General features: G+C 34.0%; 2 protein-coding genes and 1 long non-coding RNA gene across 3 annotated transcripts; all 3 read right to left on the bottom strand.

Moving 5' to 3' along the window:
• Positions 1-1,182: 1,182 nt before the first annotated feature.
• Positions 1,183-3,474, bottom strand: LOC133034452 (protein FAR1-RELATED SEQUENCE 5-like). The gene has a single exon (XM_061109539.1). It carries the CDS (start codon positions 3,472-3,474, stop codon positions 1,183-1,185), a length of 2,292 nt encoding a protein of 763 aa, XP_060965522.1.
• Positions 3,475-14,623: 11,149 nt separating this feature from the next.
• Positions 14,624-17,269, bottom strand: LOC133035081 (uncharacterized). The gene is made up of 6 exons (XM_061110772.1): positions 16,772-17,269; positions 16,603-16,687; positions 16,392-16,487; positions 15,947-16,277; positions 15,688-15,864; positions 14,624-15,529 (listed from the first exon to the last, which is right to left on the bottom strand). Exons 1-4 carry the CDS (start codon positions 17,248-17,250, stop codon positions 16,146-16,148), a joined length of 792 nt encoding a protein of 263 aa, XP_060966755.1. The 5' UTR covers positions 17,251-17,269; the 3' UTR covers positions 14,624-15,529; positions 15,688-15,864; positions 15,947-16,145.
• Positions 17,270-18,462: 1,193 nt separating this feature from the next.
• Positions 18,463-18,817, bottom strand: LOC133034019 (uncharacterized). Its single transcript, XR_009685992.1, has 3 exons — positions 18,758-18,817; positions 18,612-18,666; positions 18,463-18,523 (listed from the first exon to the last, which is right to left on the bottom strand). It is a non-coding gene; the product is annotated as an uncharacterized LOC133034019 (long non-coding RNA).
• Positions 18,818-22,831: the final 4,014 nt, after the last annotated feature.

The raw sequence follows: 22,831 nt of genomic DNA on the forward strand, positions 1-22,831 counted from the left end.
AAATTAAGAAAATTATTTAGCATATTATTTTAATTAATTATATAGACATAATAAAGGCTCTTGTGGGGTAAAATTATTATATTCACATAATTAATTACAATTCATGTCCATTGTGTGATCATGATTAACCTAATATATATATATATATATATAATTTTATATAATTAAAGATGTTGTGGCCATAGGGGGACCTACATAGAGCCTAAGGAGGATTGCCCACCTTCAAAATTTAAAACAGATTATATAAAATTAGAGATAGAAGCAATACATAATTGTTAGACAACATAATTTGTGTAGCTATTTGTTCGTTACTTAGTAGATTTGATTTTGAGTATGATTTCCCTTAGCTCTATCTTCTATTTATATATATATATATATAGGCAGCCGATTTTGTGCCCATATATGCAAAACACGGATTGGAATCCGTTGTACGGCAGGGGGGCCCCACCGTACTTTTAAATGTTTTTTAATTTTTAAAATGTAAGTGGTAACCGGTTGTTGTAGGTGTGGTTACCGGTTGGGATTTTATTTTTTTAATTATAAAATAATTAGGTACGGAAAAAGTACAAAATGGTACTGTTTGTGTTAGTTAGAGTACAAAAAGGTACATCACTCTTCACTGTTCCTGGCAGTTGATGGTACGAAAACACTGTAGGCAGTGGGTCCATGTTGTCGGATTAAGGCTATTTTGGTATTTTCCTTCATTCATAAGATCATATGTATTTGTGGGATGGTAATTAAGTACATTATATAGAGTACCGTGTACATTACTTATTTCTGCGTGATGTTTAGTAAAATTAGTGTACATAATATCACGTACCGAGTACAAAATTTCACGTACCGAGTACGTTCATTTACGTTTCGTAGTATATTGTTTAGAATTTTTTTTTTTTAGTGATGAAATTATTTGTTGTTATACATTGAGTTTTTAGTTGGTGTAATTTTGTAATTGTAAATATTTCGTATATTAAAAATTACCAGAAAAATATATTTTTTCACCTTATAAGATTCAGTTTTTTTTCCTAGGCATAATTTAGTTGTTCGTCAATAATAATTTTGAGGTTTGGTGAAGATGAGAGAATTACCTTAAACACAGCAAACATAACAAGAAGTATATAAATGTAGATCTTGGGTTGCAATAAGTAGAGTCATAAACGTTAAAACAACAATGGCTAAAAGTAGCTAGTTATAAGAATGACCATAGTAAGACTCTTGTGTGGAGGAAGGCGGTTCCGGGAAATACGCGTTGGAGTGGTCATTGAATGAGTCAGATGGTGGTTGATTGTTTGGAGGTTGTTGCCCCTGAGATCCAGTGTTATGTTGACGATTTGGGCACCGTCGATAATCATGGTCTGATGAGCGACAAATGCGACAATGTCTTGAGTTTCTTGGGATCTGCTCCCCGTTTGGTCCTTCCCTTGTATTTCCCGTACCCTTTGTTCTCACAACTTCGGGGTCTTTAATAATGTTGGGGTTGCTACGATATCTTCCAGGTTGTGGCGTCTCTCCTTCCGGATTGGAATTCAAGTCAAATTCTTCCTTGAACATTAGAGTTAGCCGTTCAAGCTCTTCCTTTGCACGGTTGTACGAGTCCTCTGATTTCGCTGCATAGAAAGTGAAGTTATAAGTCAGTGAACTGAGAGATCCAAACCTAGCCATCTCGTAAATGTGCTGTTGTGGTTGTGCTGGCGGGTTAAAATGTAGGTGGAGATTTATCTTTGCGGATTTGCTCCATCGCTTCATGAGAAGAGAATTAGGTATTCTTCTCATGTTTAATCTTTTCATTGTAGCCCATAAATGTCTACAAGGGTACCCTTGACTTTCATAGAGCAAGCAACTACAGTGTAGTGCTCGTCGGCCTTCACAGTAATGAACTCGGTATTGGACGTCCGGATGCTGGAACTTTCCAATGGTGAATATCTGCCACTCTCCTTCTTGCTCTTGAGTTAGGACAAAATAGTTATTCTCTAAATCAAGCTGCTCAGCAACCTTGTGGTACATAGTTCTTGTGTAGAATTCAGCACATTGGTTGTAGTAAGTGGTCAAGCATGTAGGATTAGGTGGGTGAGGTCGAGTGCATCTACTTTTGAAGTCATTTGCAGTCTCGTTGTGTCTGAGCTTTGAGACTGTCATATCTATGGTTGTTACAAATTCACGCAAGCAATAATTCTTCTCTAAAAATTTTTTTAGAGCGGAGTTGATGGATTCGCAACGTTGTGTGGTTCTCATTCCTGCAACGAATGAACCCCTTAAATACGTTTCTGCCCATTGTTGTCTTGACTCGAATGTTGTTTGACACCATTCATTATCTGTTAGTTGTTGGGTTTGGATGACGTCTAACCATCTTGCTTCAAATTCTTCCTCCTCGTAGTAGTTGTACATGAGATCCTTAAATGTTTTTAAGAAGATCGGATCTTTAACCTTTTTCGAAGCATTTGTATTGAGATGCCAAGCGCAGAGACGGTGCGTAACATCAGGCATGTGTTCAACGATAGCCTGTTTCATGGCCGCATCTTGGTCAGTAACTACAACACTTGGCTTCTTATCTCCATGGCATTCTAGAAATTTTTGAAGTAGCCAAGAATATGATGGAAGCTTCTCGTGGAGGAGGAGAGCAAATCCGAAGATGCATGTGTTGAAATGGTGGTTGACGCCAATGAGAACAGTGAGGGGCTTATTGTACTCATTCGTCATGTAGGTTGTGTCAAATCCTAGTACATCCCCAAAAGCTACATAGTCCACGCGTGAGTTTCCATCTGCCCAGAATAAGTTAGCCAAGCGATTCTCGTCGTCAACCTGATAGACAACGAAGAAATTAGGATCCTTCTCTGCGAGACAATCAAGAAATCCCAGAGCCCCTTCTGAGTCTGTCTCTATCTTCTCTTCTCGCTTCGCACCAGCAACCCTGTTGTACACATCTCGAAGTTGACATGGCATTTTCTCGTAACCTCCACTTTGCAAAGCAACATGAGACATTATGTTGGCAGTTTTAATTCCTACGGAGTTCATCGACCTGACTTGGGCAAGCAACCCATTGGAGACAACTCTATATGATCTCAAAAATTGTACCTCACTTGATGAAGCCAACTCGTGATTGTGCATTGTGCTGAACTCTTTGCATTTCCAAGTGTTAGACGGTTGTGTGAGTAAAATACGCAATGCTGCCTGACATCCGGTTCTAGTGACATCATGAGGTCTTTTTTTTCTTGGTGTGTCCGGTGATGCGATTTTTTTCGAACCCTCTGAACAACAAACCCACCTCCGCATTACAATGACCCCATGAGAACGTCGTACATCGTCTTTCCTTGTGCCGAAACCCATCCGTTTCGCATACATTTCGTAGAATGCTTCCCATTTTTCCAGTTTGTCGAGACTCTTGCCTAGCACGTCCTGTATCTCAATCTCATTCACTGGTTTTATGATGTTTAGCTCTGCTGTGATGGTTTCCCATTCATAAGTGTGTTCGTCATTCATGTTGGCTTGTTATTGATTTGTAAGAATTGTAGATGAGGAGTAAGGTGTAGAGGGTGGTGAGGGGATTGAAATTAGATTTTGTGAGTATAGAAGGGAATTTGAGATAATAGGGTTGTGTGGAGTTGGTGATCACATTTAAAGTTGTTGGGCTGATATTAATGGGCCTCTTCAATATTACAATCTGAACTCAACTCCTCTCGTACGTCATAACAGTATAATAGTACAAATTGTTTTAATTTCATTCCACATGTAATTGTGAAATAAGGTTATTTGACGAAAAATTTGAAGGGTTGATGTTATTGAGTTGAAAGGTTTGGTGGTGGGATTTAAATAGATTGGGGTTATGTTAATGGGCCTTCACCTAAGTTTTTCAATGAGTTGAACCATATTCGTACGTCCGAAATAAAACATTGTACTTTTATTGTTTTTGGAAAAAAATATGTTAAGAAAAGAAGAAAATTTTAATAAATGGTTAGTTGTTCACATTTAAATCCATTGGGCTTATATTAATGGGCCTATACCAACATCTTTTAATGAATTCAACCATTCCTGTACTTTACAAAGATAACGCAGTACTATTATGAAAACCCCATGCGTGTACACGTGTATTAAAGTGATGTCTTATTTTAGTAGAATGGGTAGTTTTACTGATTTATATATGTTGGGGATTTATTTATGTTGGGCTGATATTAATGGGCCCTTCACCTACATCTTCTTATAAGTTAAATCATCGTCGTACGTTAGAACAGTACCGTAGGACATTAGGTTTTTTGGAAAAACGGCATTGATGAATAATGTTGACATTTGACCATACTACGTACGCCTACACGTGTATTTAATTGTGTAATTCAGAGATTTAAGCACCCCTCTTTTGACACATCACATTTGCCCAATGGAGTACATCCCAATGGAGTACAGCTAACTAAAAAACGTACTATAGGGTTATTCTCCACGACTTATATAAGACACTTGAGACGTTTTCCAATCCAGCATCAAGTTTATAGAGAAATTAATTTGTAACTTAGTTATTAGCATTACAATATATCAAGTATGAGTTCAGGTCCACACTGGGTTATTTTCAATGGACCAAATGAAGGTATCTATAGTACGTACGAAGATGCTGTAAGCAAAAACACTACTTCTGATGCGTCCATAAAAATAATTCGTTATGAATCTTTCATAGAAGCTTTTTCTGCTTTATGTCTACATGGAGAGACGGGAGAATGCTTCACTGGGCAGAAAGTTAGAGAACTTTGCTGTGTTAATGAGTTTCCCTGCATGTGGGATTCTGATGATGATAATGATGAAGAGGCTATCCTTAATTCTGTTTGCTCACTGTTTGATGAGGGTGAATGTTCTGGTGCAATTAAATCACCCGAACAGGACAATGTGAAAGATTCGGCGAGAAAGGTGAGGACCGAAATGGAGATGATATAGAAGTTGGAGACAAAGGAGGAGTGGATACTTCTCCCAAAAACAGTAAATGATGCACTGTGTTAGTGTCCAAGTTATGTTATTTTATATTTTAAGCTATAATGTTGTACGATCAGTATTTGTTATGAAATATGTACTTTGGTTTATTTTGGAGTATTAATGTCACTTTCCTCATTAATTAATTGTGGAAGTAAAAGTGAAGTGAATCATTGTGAAATCACAACTGCAAACAGAAAGCAAAAAAACTTAAAATAATATAGTAAAGTTACAAACAAGTAGATATATAATAGAAGTGCTTCAATCTCATTAAATGGCCTAACAAAAAGTTGATTCAACAGCCATATGAGATGAGTTGTAACAAAAGTACAGTATATATATATGAAAAATACCACGACTGAAACCGAACGGATGTTCAATCAAGTTCTATAACTTGAGGGAACTTCCTTTGAGACGGAGGGCTATTGTCTCTGAACGGGGACTTTGGTCGTGAAGGGCTTTCTCTTGGAGTAGTGCTTGGTGATTCTTGTTTCACATGAAGTAGGTAGTGGGGAATGGACACCTCGGTGTAGTCGAGAATGTCATCCATGATACCCTCTAATTTTTCTCTTGAACTGTTGGCTTCTTGCATGGCGTGGGCTGAATGGTACAGATGTTCCGCGAGTTTGTATGACTCTTGCTTGGCCTCCGTGGCTCGTAAATGAGCCTTCTTTATAATTTTTTCGTGTTCGTGGAGAACAGACTCGAGCCTTGCACAGTTAGGACATCCTGAGATGGACGCTGAACGGAGTCTTGGACTCCGTGACGGTGTACCTACGTGTCTTGTGGAAGAAAAAGGATGCGGTGGGGATTTTTGAGGACTTGTTTCAAAAGGGTTGAAGTTTTGGTAAGGGTCCATTTGATGTAGGTAACAGTAAAACGGGGTTTGATAAAAATGCTTAGTGAATAGACATAACCTTTACTTATATAGTGGGTTGGTGGGTTGATGTACACGTGATTGGGTTGATGTAATAATATTGGTTTTCTTTTTCCGAATTTAACCATTTCATAGTTAATAAATTTTGACAATGGTAATATTTACCCATTTATTAGTTAACCAATTTTAATAGAAGGAGAAGGTGAATCAAATCCCACAAACAAAATCTAAGCAATATCGGGAAAGTACTAAGTGATGTGACATGTTTATATTAAAAACAAAATTACGTACGGTTTTATGATTTAAATAATAATTTTAATTAAAGTAAAAATAAAATGCTTTTAAGTATTAGTACAGATGGAAGACATAATGAATGATGTGAATTGATTTATTACAGCCGTATAAAAATGTCACATCACCATCTTTAAGTAATAAGTACACGGTTTGAAACATGAAAAATAGTGTTTTTATTTTTCAATCTAAAATTCAAAATAATACCCAGATTTTGTTTTTGAAAATATTTAACTAAATCAAGAATTTGTATGTAGACCCACCTTTTGAGTTTATAAAAACATAAAATTGTTTTCAAATCTTAAATAATAAGAGGAGTCACTCTGAATTTTTCTGGTTTTGTTTTTATTTTTTTTAAAATTGTTTAAAATAATGATAATATAAAACATACTTTGAAGTTTTCAAAAATTAAAAAATATTTGTTTGATGTAATTTTGTAAAAACAGAAATTATTTATTTATTCTTTCTTTTTTTCTTAGAAAATAAACTTCAATAAAAAAATTAATAAATATATTCATAAAAAAGAAATGCATTTTAAAGTAATTTGGAAAAAAAAAAATTGATGAAATTAAACTCCGACAAATAACTTTTTGGTGTTCTCAAAATTTTATATTTTTTTTTTTTTTTTAAAAAAAAAAAATCTTCTGAAAATATTGTCAAACACTTATAATTGTAGGCATTATTAAAAAAAAAATTTCAGTTGTTAAGAATAAAATTTATTTTTTAATTATAGTGCCAAAACACCATCTAAATAATTTGTCAAAATGAGTATTTGCCTTCTTTTTTGTTAAATGTTGTATTAATTTAAATTTACTAGCCTAAATTTAAATAAGAACACAAAATGTTTCTAAATAAAATATTATATATAAAAAAAAAATCAATATTAATTGAACATAAAGATCAAATGTGAGGTCCCATGCACCATATGCATTAAAATTTAGAATTATAAAATTAATTTTCAGAAAAAGAAAAAAAAAATGAAACTCTATTAAATGTATCAACAATAAATGTTATAATATATTGATATCAAATCATGGTGCTCTTAATTGTATTAATCCTAATTATTTTATTACAAATAAAGTAACTATATGTAGGATGTTTGTCTATTTATAGAGATCAAAATATAAGGTACATAGAATAGAACATTCCCTACAATTATAATAAATAATAAAAACAAGTTTTTTTTTATAATATTTGGCACAATACTCGAAGAATTCACGTGACATGTATGACTTTTTTAATATTTTGGTCGGATCCCACAGAAGGAGTAATTATTTAATGAATACTTTGTCACCTAAATATTTAAATGTTATGGTAATAATAAGTACATGGTTTAAATGGTGAAATTTAAAAAGGTGATGTGACATCTACTCATTTCAGTCGTAAATAATTTATTAAAATTTGACATCATAATCGTTGTTGGTACTACTATCATAATTTATTAAATCTGACCTAATTGATTTGTCCAAATTTTAATAAGAAAAATGTCATATTAGTATATTAGAGCCCAACAAATATTAAATCTCCTTAAGTAATTACTGGTAGGTTTCGTGTTTTGAAATAGTATATTAATTAACTCAAATCAGGGAATCCCATGAGATCTCGCATGTCGAATGTAGTCGGTTTGATTTGATGTTACACCGTGAAATCGGCGACGTACGTTATTTAAAGTGTAGGAAATACTCCATTTAACGTCGGTGAGTACAACGTGGGACGTACACGTAAAATTAAATATTGATAAGACAACTATTGATTTTTTTAGTTAGTATCTACAAATTAAAGAGGAAATAGTCCATACTTGGTTAAGAAGATTACAATATTTGGACAATTTTTAAATAATTCCCAACAACTTTAAAACGTGGTCCTAAATAGGAAATGGTTCAAAATGTATTAAAATAAGTAATGTACGAATAAATATGTTCGAAATTATAGTTTACATTTGAAAAAAAATCTTATTATCTCATTAAATTCAAATATTGAGTAAACATAATTGCGGCGTCGTATTTCCGATTTAAGGTACTCGCACGTATATTGATGTACGTTATTTTCAAACTTGAACTTATTGAGATATGGGAGATCCAAATTTTCGACGTACATTGAAATACGTTCCAAACATATTTTCATATAATTTATTTACGTGACTCGTTGAAAATTGATTTTAGGGTTGGAAAGACATACGTAGAAATACGTTATTAGAATAAAGAAATCTTTTATATATGCTAATTAATTTGTAGTAACCACATTACAATTTCTCACTTCTTGATTACAATAAAGTATTAAACATTACAATTTTCAAATAATAAAAGTGAACAACCAACTAATGGATTAACATTTGGATTAACCCAACAAAATGGATTAATTTTTGTCTTTTGTTAATAAAAACTCCTCCCGTACATATTATGTGACATATATATTTAAAACTCACCCAAGTACGGTTTTATAATAAAATAATAATTTTACCAAAAAAATGTAAAAACGCCGACATTTGCCTCCCGCGTATCATTTTGTTCCAGAGTATGGCGCACCGTAGTGTCAAATATGATAGATAACACTCATCCCTCGGTGGCCTTATTGGAGGTTTAGGTTCGGTTGGATGGCATATTTGGGTGCCATGATTGGAAGTTGTTCGTGCCACCCTACTCCACCCATCCGAAACCTTCGTCAACGTTTCCTGAATATACATATACCACATACATAAAATTTTTAAGAAACAATTCGTAATAATATAATTTTTAAAAAAATAGACGTAAATAGTGGAGTTATTACCGAAATTTCTAATGAGATGATTGATTGAATTGCTGAAATTCCCTTGATGCACCTACAACAAACGGTTGTAGTGCATACCAATCCTTTTGTTTACACATCTTCACTTCGGTGCAACAACAATACATAATTTACTATTTTTTTTTATATATATTATCCCTATACATACGTCTACAGATAGGGAGTGAGTTTTCTAGGAAAGAAAACAATACTAAATTGAGAGGTGAAGGAGTAAGGAGAGGTAGAGGGGTATATATAGTACTTGTGGATGTGATTGTTGAGTGTAGTCTTGTCAAATATTACAAAATAATAATTAATATAACCCTAGGTACGGCTAAAGGTGGTATAACCCCAAGACAAATTTGATTTTGTCAATCCCTTGAAAAACGTAATTTGAACAAACCCAACCCCCTATTAACTTTTCCTTGGAAGACGTAATTCCAACCAACGAAATTATCGATTTTGTTGTGGTTTGGTTGATTGTGGTTAGAAAAAATTTCTCCTTTATTAATATTATTATTAAAAAAATGAAATAATGAGCTACTCACATATTCTCACTTTAATAATTTTAAAATATATTAATTCAGCGGTTGTACGGTTTCTTTTTTTTTTTGCCAATTACTTTTTTAGGCATCCCTACTTTTTTATTTATTATTTGTATATGACTCATGACACATATAGTAAAAATATATTTTTTGTAATAATAATAATAAACTTGTCAAACATTCTCTTTTTTTTAAATTTTTTTTAAAAATATTTTAGTCTTTTTCTTTTTTTATTTTATATAAGAATATTTAAATTTAAATAAAATTTAATGTATGAAAACAAGTTACTACTTTTAAATTTTTTATATTTGAAATTAGAAAATTAAATTAAAAATAAACTTATTTTTATAAAACTATTTTATCAGACACATTTAAAACATTATAAGAGTTACATTTAAAAAAAAAAAAAGTTACTTCAGGGTATCTTAAATAATATAATAACATAATATAGCTTAAAAATATAAAAAACTAACAAAAAAATACTTTTAATATTATTCTTCATTTTATGTTTCTCACATATTAAAATGAGTACATACTGTTACGAATACAATAGTAGTTTGAGAGAACAAGTGAGTGTAGTAATAAAGTCTGGAGAATAGTGACTCTGGTACGCTTCATGATTAAATGAGTACATACTGTGCCACACCGGGCCCGTAAACACCGCAAGTCACATTGTGGTTCGTACGAATGGTTGAGTGTCACTCAGTACAACCCGAGGTCGAACTGGATTCGGTTAGTTCGTTGGGAGAGTAGTGATTCCGGTACCCCAAAGCGAACTTGAGTACATATTGTGTGTCACCGGGCCCGTAAACACCGCAAGTCACAATGTCAGTAGTAGGAATGGTTGAGTGTCACTCAGTACAACCCGAGGTCGAACTGGATTCGGTTAGTTCGTTGGGAGAGTAGTGATTCCGGTACCCCAAAGCGAACTTGAGTACATATTGTGTGTCACCGGGCCCGTAAACACCGCAAGTCACAATGTCAGTAGTAGGAATGGTTGAGTGTCACTCAGTACAACCCGAGGTCGAACTGGATTCGGTGAGTTCGTTGGGAGAGTAGTGATTCCGGTACCCCAAATCGAACTTGAGTACATATTGTGTGTCACCGGGCCCGTAAACACCGCAAGTCACAATGTCGGTAGTAGGAATGGTTGAGTGTCACTCGGTACAACCCGAGGTCGAACTCGGATTCGGTGAGTTCGTTGGGAGAGTAGTGATTCCGTACCCCAAAGCGAACTTGAGTACATATTGTGTGTCACCGGCCCGTAAACACCGCAAGTCACAATGTCAGTAGTAGGAATGGTTGAGTGTCACTCAGTACAACCCCAGGTCGAACTCGGATTCGGTTAGTTCGTTGGGAGAGTAGTGATTCCGGTACCCCAAAGCGAACTTGAGTACATATTGTGTGTCACCGGGCCCGTAAACACCGCAAGTCACAATGTCAGTAGTAGGAATGGTTGAGTGTCACTCAGTACAACCCGAGGTCGAAACTGGATTCGGTTAGTTCGTTGGGAGAGTAGTGATTCCGGTACCCCAAAGCGAACTTGAGTACATATTGTGTGTCACCGGGCCCGTAAACACCGCAAGTCACAATGTCAGTAGTAGGAATGGTTGAGTGTCACTCAGTACAACCCCAGGTCGAACTGGATTCGGTTAGTTCGTTGGGAGAGTAGTGATTCCGGTACCCCAGGTCGAACTGGATTCGGTGTTTTTTGGTTAAGGTGACACACAGTATGTAGTCAAGTTAGCTTTGGTGTACCGGAGTCACTATCCTCCTAAAAAACTCAATGAATCTAGTTCGAGCTAGGGTTGTACGACGCGACAGTCAACCATTCGTAGTACTGACGTTGTCACTCGCGGTGTTTACATGCGCGGTGACACAGTATGTAGTGAAGTTTGCTGTTGGGTACCGGAGTCACTCCTCTTCTAACGAACTCACCGAATCAAGTTTGACCTAGGGTTGTACAGAGTGACACCGATGCAGTATGGGAGAAGTCGCACTATGAATTTAGGTTGTTTGGGCTGAGTGTGTACTCAGTTCATCATGACGCGTACCAGATTCACTATTCTCCTGATTTTATTACTAGAGTCACTTCTTGTCTTAAACTACTATTGTATTCATAACATTAAACAATTTTGTTATTAAATATCTATATTTATATAGTATTCAAAAAATTATTGTAATCTTGATTCCAACGAGTGATACGTTAATGTAATCTTACAAAAATTATTGCAATATTTACTCCAACGAATAATATTTTAATGAAATATTAAAATCGTATTTAAATAAATATTGAGTTTTCATTATTAGTAAACATCCTAATTTAATTTCTTATTCATTTGGCCACACATGTTTATTTGGACATAATATTAGGATATTTGTTGCTACATGTGATAACAATGGGAGCAACATTTACCTTATTTAAATACATAATTTTTGTTTAGCACAGTGAACCAATTCAATGTTGTCACCGAGCATGCATATTGGTTCCAATTACGTCTTCCAAGGAAAAGTTAGTAGGGGTTGGGTTTGTTGATACTACGTTTTTCAAGGGATTGAAAAAGTCAAATAAATAGCTTTAGGTTATTTGTAGCCGTACCTAGGGTTATATTATTAATTATTATTTTTAAATTTTTGTGAAGACTACACTCAACAATCACATCCACAAGTACTATATATACCCCTCTACCTCTCCTTACTCCTTCACAATTTCGTATTAAACCCTATCCTAGAGAACTCACTCCCTATATGTAGACGTGTGTATAATATATTAAAAAAATAAATTATGTATTGTTGTTGCACCAAAGTGAAGATGTGTAAACAGAAGGATTGGTATGCACTGCAACCGTGTGTTGTAGGTGCATCAAGGGAATTTCAGCAATTCAATAAATCATCTCATAACAAATTTTGGTAATAACTCAACTCTTTATGTCTATTTATTTCAATATTATATTATTACAAATTGTTTCTTAAAATTTTTATGTATGTGGTACATGTGTATTCAGGAAATGTTGACGAAGGTTTGGGATGGGTGGACTAGGGTGGCGGGAACTACTTCCAAAACGGCCACCCAAATATGTCATCCTACCGAACCTTAACCTCCCGAGTGGACAAGGCGACCGAGGAATGAGTGTTATAATATTTGACACAACGGTGCGCCGGTACTCTTGAAGAAAAGATATGCGGGAGGCGAATGTCAGCGTTTTTTACAGTCCTATGTCAAATTGCTTCCTCATGTACAACCTACTGATTTGACCGTATATGGATTGATGGGAAAATATTATTAAAATGTTTATTATTTTAAAATACAAAAAAGGTCTTCCTCATTTATTTAAAATTGTTTTTTAGGGTTTTGAAGGATTTGTTGTTTACTTTAAGTGTTGAAATTATTATTTTATTGTAAAAACGTACTTGGCTGAGTTTTACATAGTTATATGTCACATCATATGTACTCGTAGCAACATTCTATTAACATAAGACAAAAATTAAGTTTCATTGATATTAACCCACTCAAAATTCAAAATGTATATTTAAATGACACACATTATTTTCATTCATATTGACTTCAAAGGTTTGTATATTTAAATAAGTATTTTTTATTTTATTAAAGAAGGTAATACATCCTACACATGTCAACTGATTATTGGAAATTAGAATTCCAATACATCCTACATAAAATTAAAATATAAGAAAGTTCATACAATTCCATTAAACCAAACTAAACCGGCTGTATATGTGGTTTATTCATGTGGGGAGAAATATTTATGTGTTGTACTTTTAACTGTTCATAGAGTTAACATAAAATATTATTTTAATTTGATTGGACTGCTTGTGATTGATTGACACTACTTTTTTGTATATAAGTATAGTGCACCAAAGACTTTGAAGCAAATATTTGAGAGGAAGCACGAAATATGCTCCCCAATTTTAATATACTTTCTAACGTTTTCAAAGAAATTCGGTTTCCCCCCTAAATTTATTTTCACAACCTATTTCCACCATAAGGTCAACGGAAACACTCCTTTTCAAGCCTCACTAACACCCTAATTTGGTTTGTTAAAAAAAAACATGGTGGCCGGTTCTGGAGAGGACCCTACGGGTTCGAGAGGGATTTCCCTTCATGGAAAAATTCACTTGGGGGACACCCCCATTGCTACTGTGGTGATCTAGCTTATGTTTGGACTTCTAGCAGTAGAGCAAATCCGGTCGTCGCTTCTTTGGATGTCCGCACTATGTAAGACTTCGAACGCCTTAATAATATTTTAAACTAGGCTTTGTAAATATGGTGATGTACTTATTTTAAATTCAGGAGAACAACGAAAGTCGAGGATGTGATTACTTTTGTTGGATCGATCAAGCTCATCCTAAAAAACCTGCAGACACTACTCTCGGTTTGCGAAACCAAGTAAGGAGTTTGGAGAAAGAGAAGATGCACCATGAAAACATTATTAAAAAATTATATTTCATTATATTTATTTGCCTCTTCATCATTTGCCAACTTTTATTTCGTTAGAGATATTGTATGTGGTATGATGTTTATTTTATGTTTTTTAAGGACGTAATTCAAAGGAAAGGTAGGCATTTAAGTTGGTTCTATTAAAAATTTCTTAATTACTATTTCGTCATTGATTGTGAATGTCAATATGTGCGTAGTACAGCAATTAATCTAGTGTGAAATACTAGGATTTAAAGATAAATATCGGTAATTTTCACAATATAATCCAAAAAGTGTCATAATAACTTAGTCAACATTGTTGTGTTTCACTAATTTGCATTTTAAAAATACTTCAACTTTTTTTTTCAAAGTTTAATGTTTAATAGATTGCTACCATTTTCAAACGTTGATGTTCAATACATTGCATTTTTTAAAAACACTAACCTTTATTTTTTTTGGTAGCTTTTAATTGCATTATTTAGAAATGGTGAAATTCGCAGTTATTATGTCTCATCACCGTACAAGACTTTAACTATGTGTTTAATGTTGAATAGATTGGTACCATTGTTTTTAATTTTTAATATGTTGGAGGTATCCATATAATTGTTGTAAAGGTTGATGTTCAATACACTGCATTTTTGGAAAACAGTTCTTTTTTATAGCCTTTAATTACATTATTTAGAAGTGGTAAAATTGTTACAAAGGAAATTGTGTGACAGAGTTATTATTATTGCTCATAACTGTACTGTACTTACTCTTTTTGATCCAAATTTATGTCCAAGGCCAGAATTAATGCCTTCGTTGTTGATTGTAGGTATTTTTATTATTTTGGACATAATTGGAGTAAACAATTTCATTTTGAAAATAATGTACTTCACTATCCAAAACCTAATAGTACTGGCAAAATATAACAACAGTAATAATATTCACAATAGTAATGGGAAAGTACATAAGTATAAGTATTATTATTATTTTGGCTATGGACATCATTGGACTAAAACAGATAGTGCGAAAAGGAATGTAAAATTGGTTAGTTTCATTTTCAGAATAATGTACTTGACATATTGTTATGGTAAAAAAAAATCCAAAACCTAATAGTAATGGCAAAGTATAACAACCTAAATAATATTCACAATAATAGTAATAATGACCATACAATAATAATAATCAGTTCCACCAAATTCTAAAAACTACCACAAGTCTCACCCTATAGTAAATTATAAAATCACCAACATTAGTGCAATTCCAAATCACCTAACAGTAGTATGATGCAAGTATATAACATGACTGAGTAAATATAATTTACGACCTAAAACCTAACTTTTGTAACCATTGTACTGAACATAGTAAATATATAAATAAAGTAACTTTTCTAACCATTGTAATATACTACTTGTTACTTATGGCCAGCCTTTTAGAATGACGTGTTTTCGGGGACTTGCTCTTGCCAGTCCACATGTTTTCGGACCTGGCCTTCGCTGTGCTGAATCGGGGGTCTCGAGGAGACCTTGATGGACTACGTAATGCTATAGTTGTAGATGTTGATGGAAGAACTTTGGTTTTGCTCAATCCAAATTGCTTCTTAACTCCCTCCATCACAGCATGTTTAGCCTTGTTACTCTCGTGGGTGACAATTTTCCCAACACAATCCAGTCTCGCTTCAATAGGATCAAACTGCAGTGTACATTAGGAAACCAATTCAGTAATACACATGACAACCAAATCCATAGAAACAAATCCATCAAAAAATAGATTGACAACTCAATTTTCACAATATAAACAGTTAGTTAACAGGATGAAAACTTAAACTAAAGAAATCAACATTACATTACCTCTTCCAATATTTCATTTTCCTCGAACAGTGATTCCATGTACTTCATTACAAACATTCCACAATCGTGGCCATTTTGTTGTTGTGGGTAGTCCTTGCTTGAAGAAATAATTACAAACTCGCTGAAATTCAGGTCTCCTGGCTTGACAGGGGCAAACAATTGGTCCAAAGTCTGGAGCTGCAAAAAAATTAAAACAATCACAGTTGAGATTAGTGCAATTACACTAATAAAACGGCAAACCGTGTACACACGTGCATACCATCTCTACGCAGGTGCTCCGACGTGACCTCTTATGCATTGCAGAAGACAACGAGTCCCTAATTTCCACTGTTGTATTAACCATGCTCACATTCGCCGCAAACCAGTGCGGAGCACTCTCGGTATCCAGTAGGGGACCACCATCTGCGACAAAGTAAAACAAACAACGTCATCGGAAAATTGAACTACACACATTTGATTCAACACAAAAGTTTCAAGAAAATGCAAATTACAGTGTGACATAAACTCAAATCTGCATCGTAATAAAGAGTGGACCACTCTTGCTGCTTCGCCATCCTCTCCACAGTCATCGATCTTCCAAGTAACTTGCTCTGCACAATAAGCACACATAATAGATTACATTTTAAATAAAAACATAGATTTAACAGAGTTTACAGCACAAATACAAAAGATTCATGTCCACTTTTAAATATCAAATTTCATACCGAAATTCTGGTGGGCATAAACCAAGTTCTCTTACTTCCAATGCCGTTGCGCTTCTTCTCTCGAAAATTCATGATTTGAGCAAAGCAATCAATGAGCTGACATTTACACAAACAATATCCGTTATGTTGTCATTCATACAATTTGTAAATGGCATTAACTAAAGTAATGAACTAAAAATTTCAAAGCACCCAAAAGCCAACTTCTACGTACACTGTGTGATATATCGGTCTCCGGTTTCATGCATTTGAAATACATCCGCTCGACCTCAACCTTCCCAAAATGGGCTAACACTTCACTGAAATACCAAACAAATAATCAACAACGAAACGAATGTACTAATATCAACTACGTACACAGTAATCATGACACATGAGATTACCTCGGATCATTGGCGCTAGAGAAAATGTAACGGAACAACTCGTACTGTTGATTTGAGTAACCCTTCTTCACAGTGAACGGACCAATCACCTTCCCTCCAGATTCTTGGAATCTTTCGAACGCAGCATCATCAAAATCATCCTTCACTGCCTGCTCAACTTCCTCTTTTACAATAGCGGGGAGATCTTCTCCCCAAAAGTTCATAACCTCAAACGAATCATCAGAAACAACCACCTTAGTTGGAACAACGACCTTCTCTTCTGATAGATTAAGTGAAGGGACACTCTCTACATCATCAACATCCTCTTCCAATTGATCCTTCGTCCCTTCACCATCCTTTTCCTCGACAACCACGTCATCCTTCGTCCCTTCACCATCCTTTTCCTCGACACAGACGTCATCCTTCTTCTCGGTCTCCCCGTTGAACGAAAGCGAGCGCTGAACTTTGCTCGTCTCAGGTATCTCCAACACTTCTTTCATAGTCCCCTTCCCAAGGGAAGTGGAGAGTACCTTCGATGCTCTTTTGCGCCGCTCACCTTCAAATCAAGCCGAAGACCTCATCTTTCAACTCACACACGGCCTTTGTATATTGCGTCATTTGTGGGTTGCCCAACTGCAGCGGATTCAAAACTGGCAGTAACACATACGTGTTAGTCAACTTCACCTGCTTAGTACACCAAAAAAACTAGTTAGCATATCTCTCAAATAAAATTCTAACGCATTAGAAAATTGAAGTACTAAATGTACCTTTCCACTTGTGTGACCACCCTGGTCTCGAATCCACTTGTACACTGACTTGCAGTGTTTTGTGGTCCAAAAGTCAATTGGAGCCACAGTTCGGTCCACGTGAGTAGCAGTCCGATCTACGTGCGTCAAATATACAAGCTGCCACCAAACAAAAGTGCATACATATATTACCACACCAGTACAAGAGAGAATAAAATTACTACCATCACAATAATTCGAAAACTTACCTGTAAAAATATCGTGCAACCGGAGACATTTTTGGTGTTCTTCGTCTTGTACCGGTGTAGAGAGCTCATTAGATATCGATATCCGGCAGTCGCCCAATTCTTCTTCTTAATTGACCTTATGTCAACTAAAGAATGCATGTAGCTAGTGCTGACCTCGGTACCATTCTTCGGCAGCAACACAGTTCCAATACAGACAAGGAGAAACTTAATGAGAAACGGTAGTCACGTCGCTGGTTTCCCTGAGCTCATTCTCCAGCAAAGTCAGGGAATACCTATAGTCCTTGGCCTTGAAGAGGACGTCAAACTCAACCAGGTCACGCTCACTTTCGGTTGCCACGGGTTCTCCGCCATCCCGGATTCCCATGACATCCTCAAACAGCTTGGCGGATAGTTGGATTGTTCTTCCAAATATCTCCAGCCGAGAAGTGGTTGGATCCACGTGATCGATCAGCCAACTAACTATCTTAGCGTCTATGTACGGGGCATCCTCCCTTAAAAATGTTGAGAAACCGCATTTCTCACCATTTCCTTTTGAGCCTCGTTCGGCGAGTGGGACTATTCTCCCCAAACGCTCGAATGAGCAACGACCGTAAACTTGAACGTCCCCCACACCTTCGTTGTTGTCAATCCCCGGCTCGGCGAGATAATGTCTCCTTCACCTTCTTCCCTTTCCCTCTACCACCAACCTTGGAGGGGAAGCCTCGACTTCGTATGCAGCCCCAATTCTCAATCTCTTCATCGGTAAGAAGCTTGAATTGCTCCTTAAAACTACGAAGCACCTGCAATATTAAGACTCGATTATTAACAAAAGTACGCTAAATCAAAGATAAAAAATAAAAGATCCATAACACAGTCCAAGTCACTCACATCTGCTTTAGGTTTCTCTTTGTGTGCATCAGCATAAGCATAGAAATTGGCTTGGCTGCATCAATTAAAGGTTCACATGGAATTATAAATATTATTTTCAAAACCAAAAAATATTACCACTAAAATAACTGCCACAAATAACTCACTAGTACTTCGGCCAAGCTTCCTTCGGATCCTTCTTCTTTATCTCTGCTGCATCCTTTTTGTCTCAGCAGCCCCTCTTCCGTTTAAATACCATTTTATAAACCTATTACACAAGACAAAATAACTTAAATTAACAAACATTCAAAACACTAAAATATTGGAAGACAAAGACTTTGAATAATTCATGCAATCGTCTAACATTTCAATGTATTCATGACATCCCGACACTTAATTTCCTATATGTGTACAATAACAGGTAAGCATCTCTTCCTATATAACATACTATCATTATATGTACTATAGTCTATTTCTTAAATGTACTACATGGAAACTATTAAGTACAATGTACCAATATGCCTAAATAATGGATTCTGTAACTTGTTAGTCTCCCTTCGCAACAAGTAAGCATATTTTCCTTACATACTATACTATTACAATAACATCACAGTAAAGTCAGTTATACAGTATTCACTTTTAACATACAATGATGCCAACATATGTAACATAAAATTTATAAAAAATTATTGACCTTCTCAATTAAATCTTGGAACTCTAGATCTTGAGGTTCTTAGGGCCTCAATTAAGCATGAAGTTTGCCAATGGTCAAAAACATTACAACAATTTCTAATTTTTTGGAAAAGAGACAAAAAGGTTCACATGTCCACGGGTCACCTCCTCCCAAATATATTGAGACCTCTCACTCATGGTGGAGGAAATCCGTGGACACAAAACACCAACAAAGTACAGTACCAAACTTATGCAAAATGCAGTAAAGGCACAGAAAAAAGAAGCATAATTAGTACAGACAACTTCCCCATTCTCTACAAAGATCTAAGAAAGAAAGTTGTCAAAGTATTTTGTTTTATAAATACAAGTAGCAACCTAGAATTTGATCCTCTCAAGCCACTAAACTGAATTCGAATCACATCTTTCTTACAAGTTGTAAAATATAGTTTCTTGTATGGCCAAAGGATTATACAAAATTTGTAATTGAAAAAGGACAAGCATTTACTAAGGATTTTTGTATGGCCCAAAAGATTATACAAAATTTGTGTTTATAGGCAATGCGAAGGTCAATTGAAGGTGTTTAGGAGTTTGATCCGTACACTCATGAAAAAGAAAAAAATAATTGACAAGGAACTGTAAGACCAGGAACTGGATTACAATACCCTCAAGTATGCACATTAAGCTTTGATGGGGTTGCAAAAATTTTAAACGAGATATTTTTTTCGAGTTATTGTTATCCGAATTTTTAATAGTATTCCTAATTTATGTGTGTTAAGTTTTTAGTTCAATACACAACTTGTTTTGTTTGATACAAATTGTTTGGTTTCATAATATCTCCTATTTATATTAATCTCCTACTTCTATTACGATCTTTAAATTGTATGAGTATAGTGCCTCTAAAATCGGGTACCATACTTACCAATATTTGATGATTTCATATTTTATCCCAAAAACAACAAATAAAGCCAAATCATTTCCTCAATCAGACCATCCAGCCTAATATTATAGAACTCATGCATTATTTTTTTGTCATATTGCTCAAAAAATCTCCATTTATCATATTCCCAAATATTTAAAATCCAACCGAATCAACTAACACATTCCAAAAATACATACATCAAAATACCCAAATCAAAACCCCTAAATTATAGTACAAAGGCAACTAATTCAATTTAAACAATGCAACTCTTTATTCCAACAAACTCAATCAAAATACCAAATCACATATTCATAAATAACTAAAACAAAAAACTCATAACACACAAGACATTCCACACTAAGAACCACAACACATGCACGGGGAGACACGAAGAAATGCAAACTCCCTTAAACACAGGAACCGGAGACGAGAGAGATAGAGAGAGAGAGAGACAAAGAAATACCTCGACAAAAATATGCAAACTCCCTTCACCACCTCAACCTCCACACCTGAGACAAAATGAAACTATTAAGTACACGAAAATGGAAAAACACCACATTCCCTTCAAAAATATATTTTTTTTTCTGTCAATAAGAAAATGTATGTAAAGTATAACGGAGTAATGTATAACTCACCGTCGACACCCCCCTCTAACAACTCCAACAATGGCACTTCGAGTAATGTACACCACAGTCACCACAATGTACAATATGGTTTTTACTACCTCAAACGAAAATAGAAAATGGAAAAACAAAATGGAAAATGAAAAGAAAATGGAAGAGGAAGAACTTTGCCCTAGCAGAGACGAAAATGGAAAAACGAATGATAAATAGAACAATGAAAGAAAATGAAAGTGAAGAAGTGGAGGAGTGGAGGAGTACGACGGTTGATTGGACAAGATTGATGGATAGATGTCACTTTTCACTTTTCCATTTTTAATAAATTTAAATTTCAAAAAAAGTAACCGGTAGCCATTTTTTGATACCTAATTACCCCTACATAAACCCCTACATGAACCCCAACCGTTGGATCAAATTAACTACCCATCCAACGGTTACAGTACATCACGGATTGAAATCCGTGTCCGTACAGTAACGGGACGAAATCCGGTCCCTATATATATATATAAATCTACTCTTTAAAAAAAACCTACAAAGTATTAACATAAAGTATTTAAACTACAAATAATTTTCTTTTTGGAAAAAAATTTATTATGTTAATAAATTATATTTAATTATATTTAATCTATAATTAACATAAATTCCCACATAAAAAACAAAACACAAACAAAACACAAGAATTATTAAATCTCATATTATTATTTAGATGCTAAAATTTATTCTAATCTATATAATATCTTTATCTAAGATTTAAGTAAAAAAATATAATATATATTGTATTTAAAAATTATTACTTAAAATTTTTAGTATAAATTTTAGTTAGTCCACCCTAAAATTATATTTTGGGTCCGTCACTGGTTGTAGCTACTCCTTAATTATTTAAAATTATATGATTTACTAGACACCAAAGTATAAACATGCTGAAGATGAAAATACTCAATCTAAAAATTGTGTGTCGGCTAAATTTTAACTTTAATGAATCAGATAAATTTTATGATAAATTTAATCAAACATTTAGTTTATGAGAAATGAAAGTTTGTTATCTATCTTGATTAAATTTGTGATAATACAATTAAATTAATTAGCTTAACTCATGTGGGTAAATTAAGAAGATTAATTTAACATATTATCTTAATTAATTATATAAATATAATAAAATTTGTGTGGGATAATGTTATTATACCTACATAATTAATTACAGTTATCTCAATTAAGGTGAATTTTAATAAATACATAATTTTTATATAATTAAAATTATTGTGGATACTTCCTAATTATTTAAAATTATATTTTCACTTGTGAGTAGTCACATAATTTTATTTTTTTTTTCAAATTTCAATATTTTTTTTTTTGAAAAAATCCATGCTTAAATCGATTTATAGCATTATATGAATATAATAATGCATAAGAGATTCGAAATAAACACCAAACAAATTAAAGCTAAAAGTTTCGTATATTACTAACAATAATCAATGCATATATATAATCACATATAATGATTATATTGCTCAAAACTATGTGAAATATATTGAATATGATATTCTAAACTATTACATGCAATAAAATCATTGATTGAATGAAAAGTATATATAAACAAATATGGGTAAAAAATATAAGTGTATACAACAAGTATATGAATATGTATATATGGGGAAATATTATTTTGGACCTTGTGTTTTGCAAAAGATATCAATTGGACCCTCTGTTTTGTTAAATGACAAAATGGATCCTGTATTTTCTAAAATAGTACAAATAGCACCCTGAAATGATTTTTTGTCAAAATAAAATTTAATTATAATCCAATCTAAAAGTGTTATGACAAAATTGTTTACATTTTTTGTATCTGTTCGTATTAGGAATTGTTTTCAAGTTGATTATATTAAAAAAAAATTGTCAAAAATTAAGCTCAGGGTCCTATTTTTACTATTTTGGAAATACAGGGTCCATTTTATCATTTAACAAAACACAGGGTCCAATCAGTAACTTTTACAAAACACAGGGTCCAAAATAGTATTTACACTATGTATAAT

Source organism: Cannabis sativa, chromosome 2 (genome assembly GCF_029168945.1).
Source record: "Cannabis sativa cultivar Pink pepper isolate KNU-18-1 chromosome 2, ASM2916894v1, whole genome shotgun sequence".
NCBI classification, from domain to species: Eukaryota; Viridiplantae; Streptophyta; class Magnoliopsida; order Rosales; family Cannabaceae; genus Cannabis; species Cannabis sativa.

Bases quoted from the DNA above. Each gene is read 5' to 3' on its own strand.
- LOC133034452 (XM_061109539.1), bottom strand. From the start codon at position 3,474: ATGAATGACGAACACACTTATGAATGGGAAACCATCACAGCAGAGCTA.
- LOC133035081 (XM_061110772.1), bottom strand. From the start codon at position 17,250: ATGAAAGAAGTGTTGGAGATACCTGAGACGAGCAAAGTTCAGCGCTCG. The intron at 16,688-16,771 runs GTAATCTCATGT...TTGGTATTTCAG, and splicing joins TCTAGCGCCAATGATCCGAG to TGAAGTGTTAGCCCATTTTG. The intron at 16,488-16,602 runs GTACGTAGAAGT...TGTAAATGTCAG, and splicing joins AGACCGATATATCACACAGT to CTCATTGATTGCTTTGCTCA.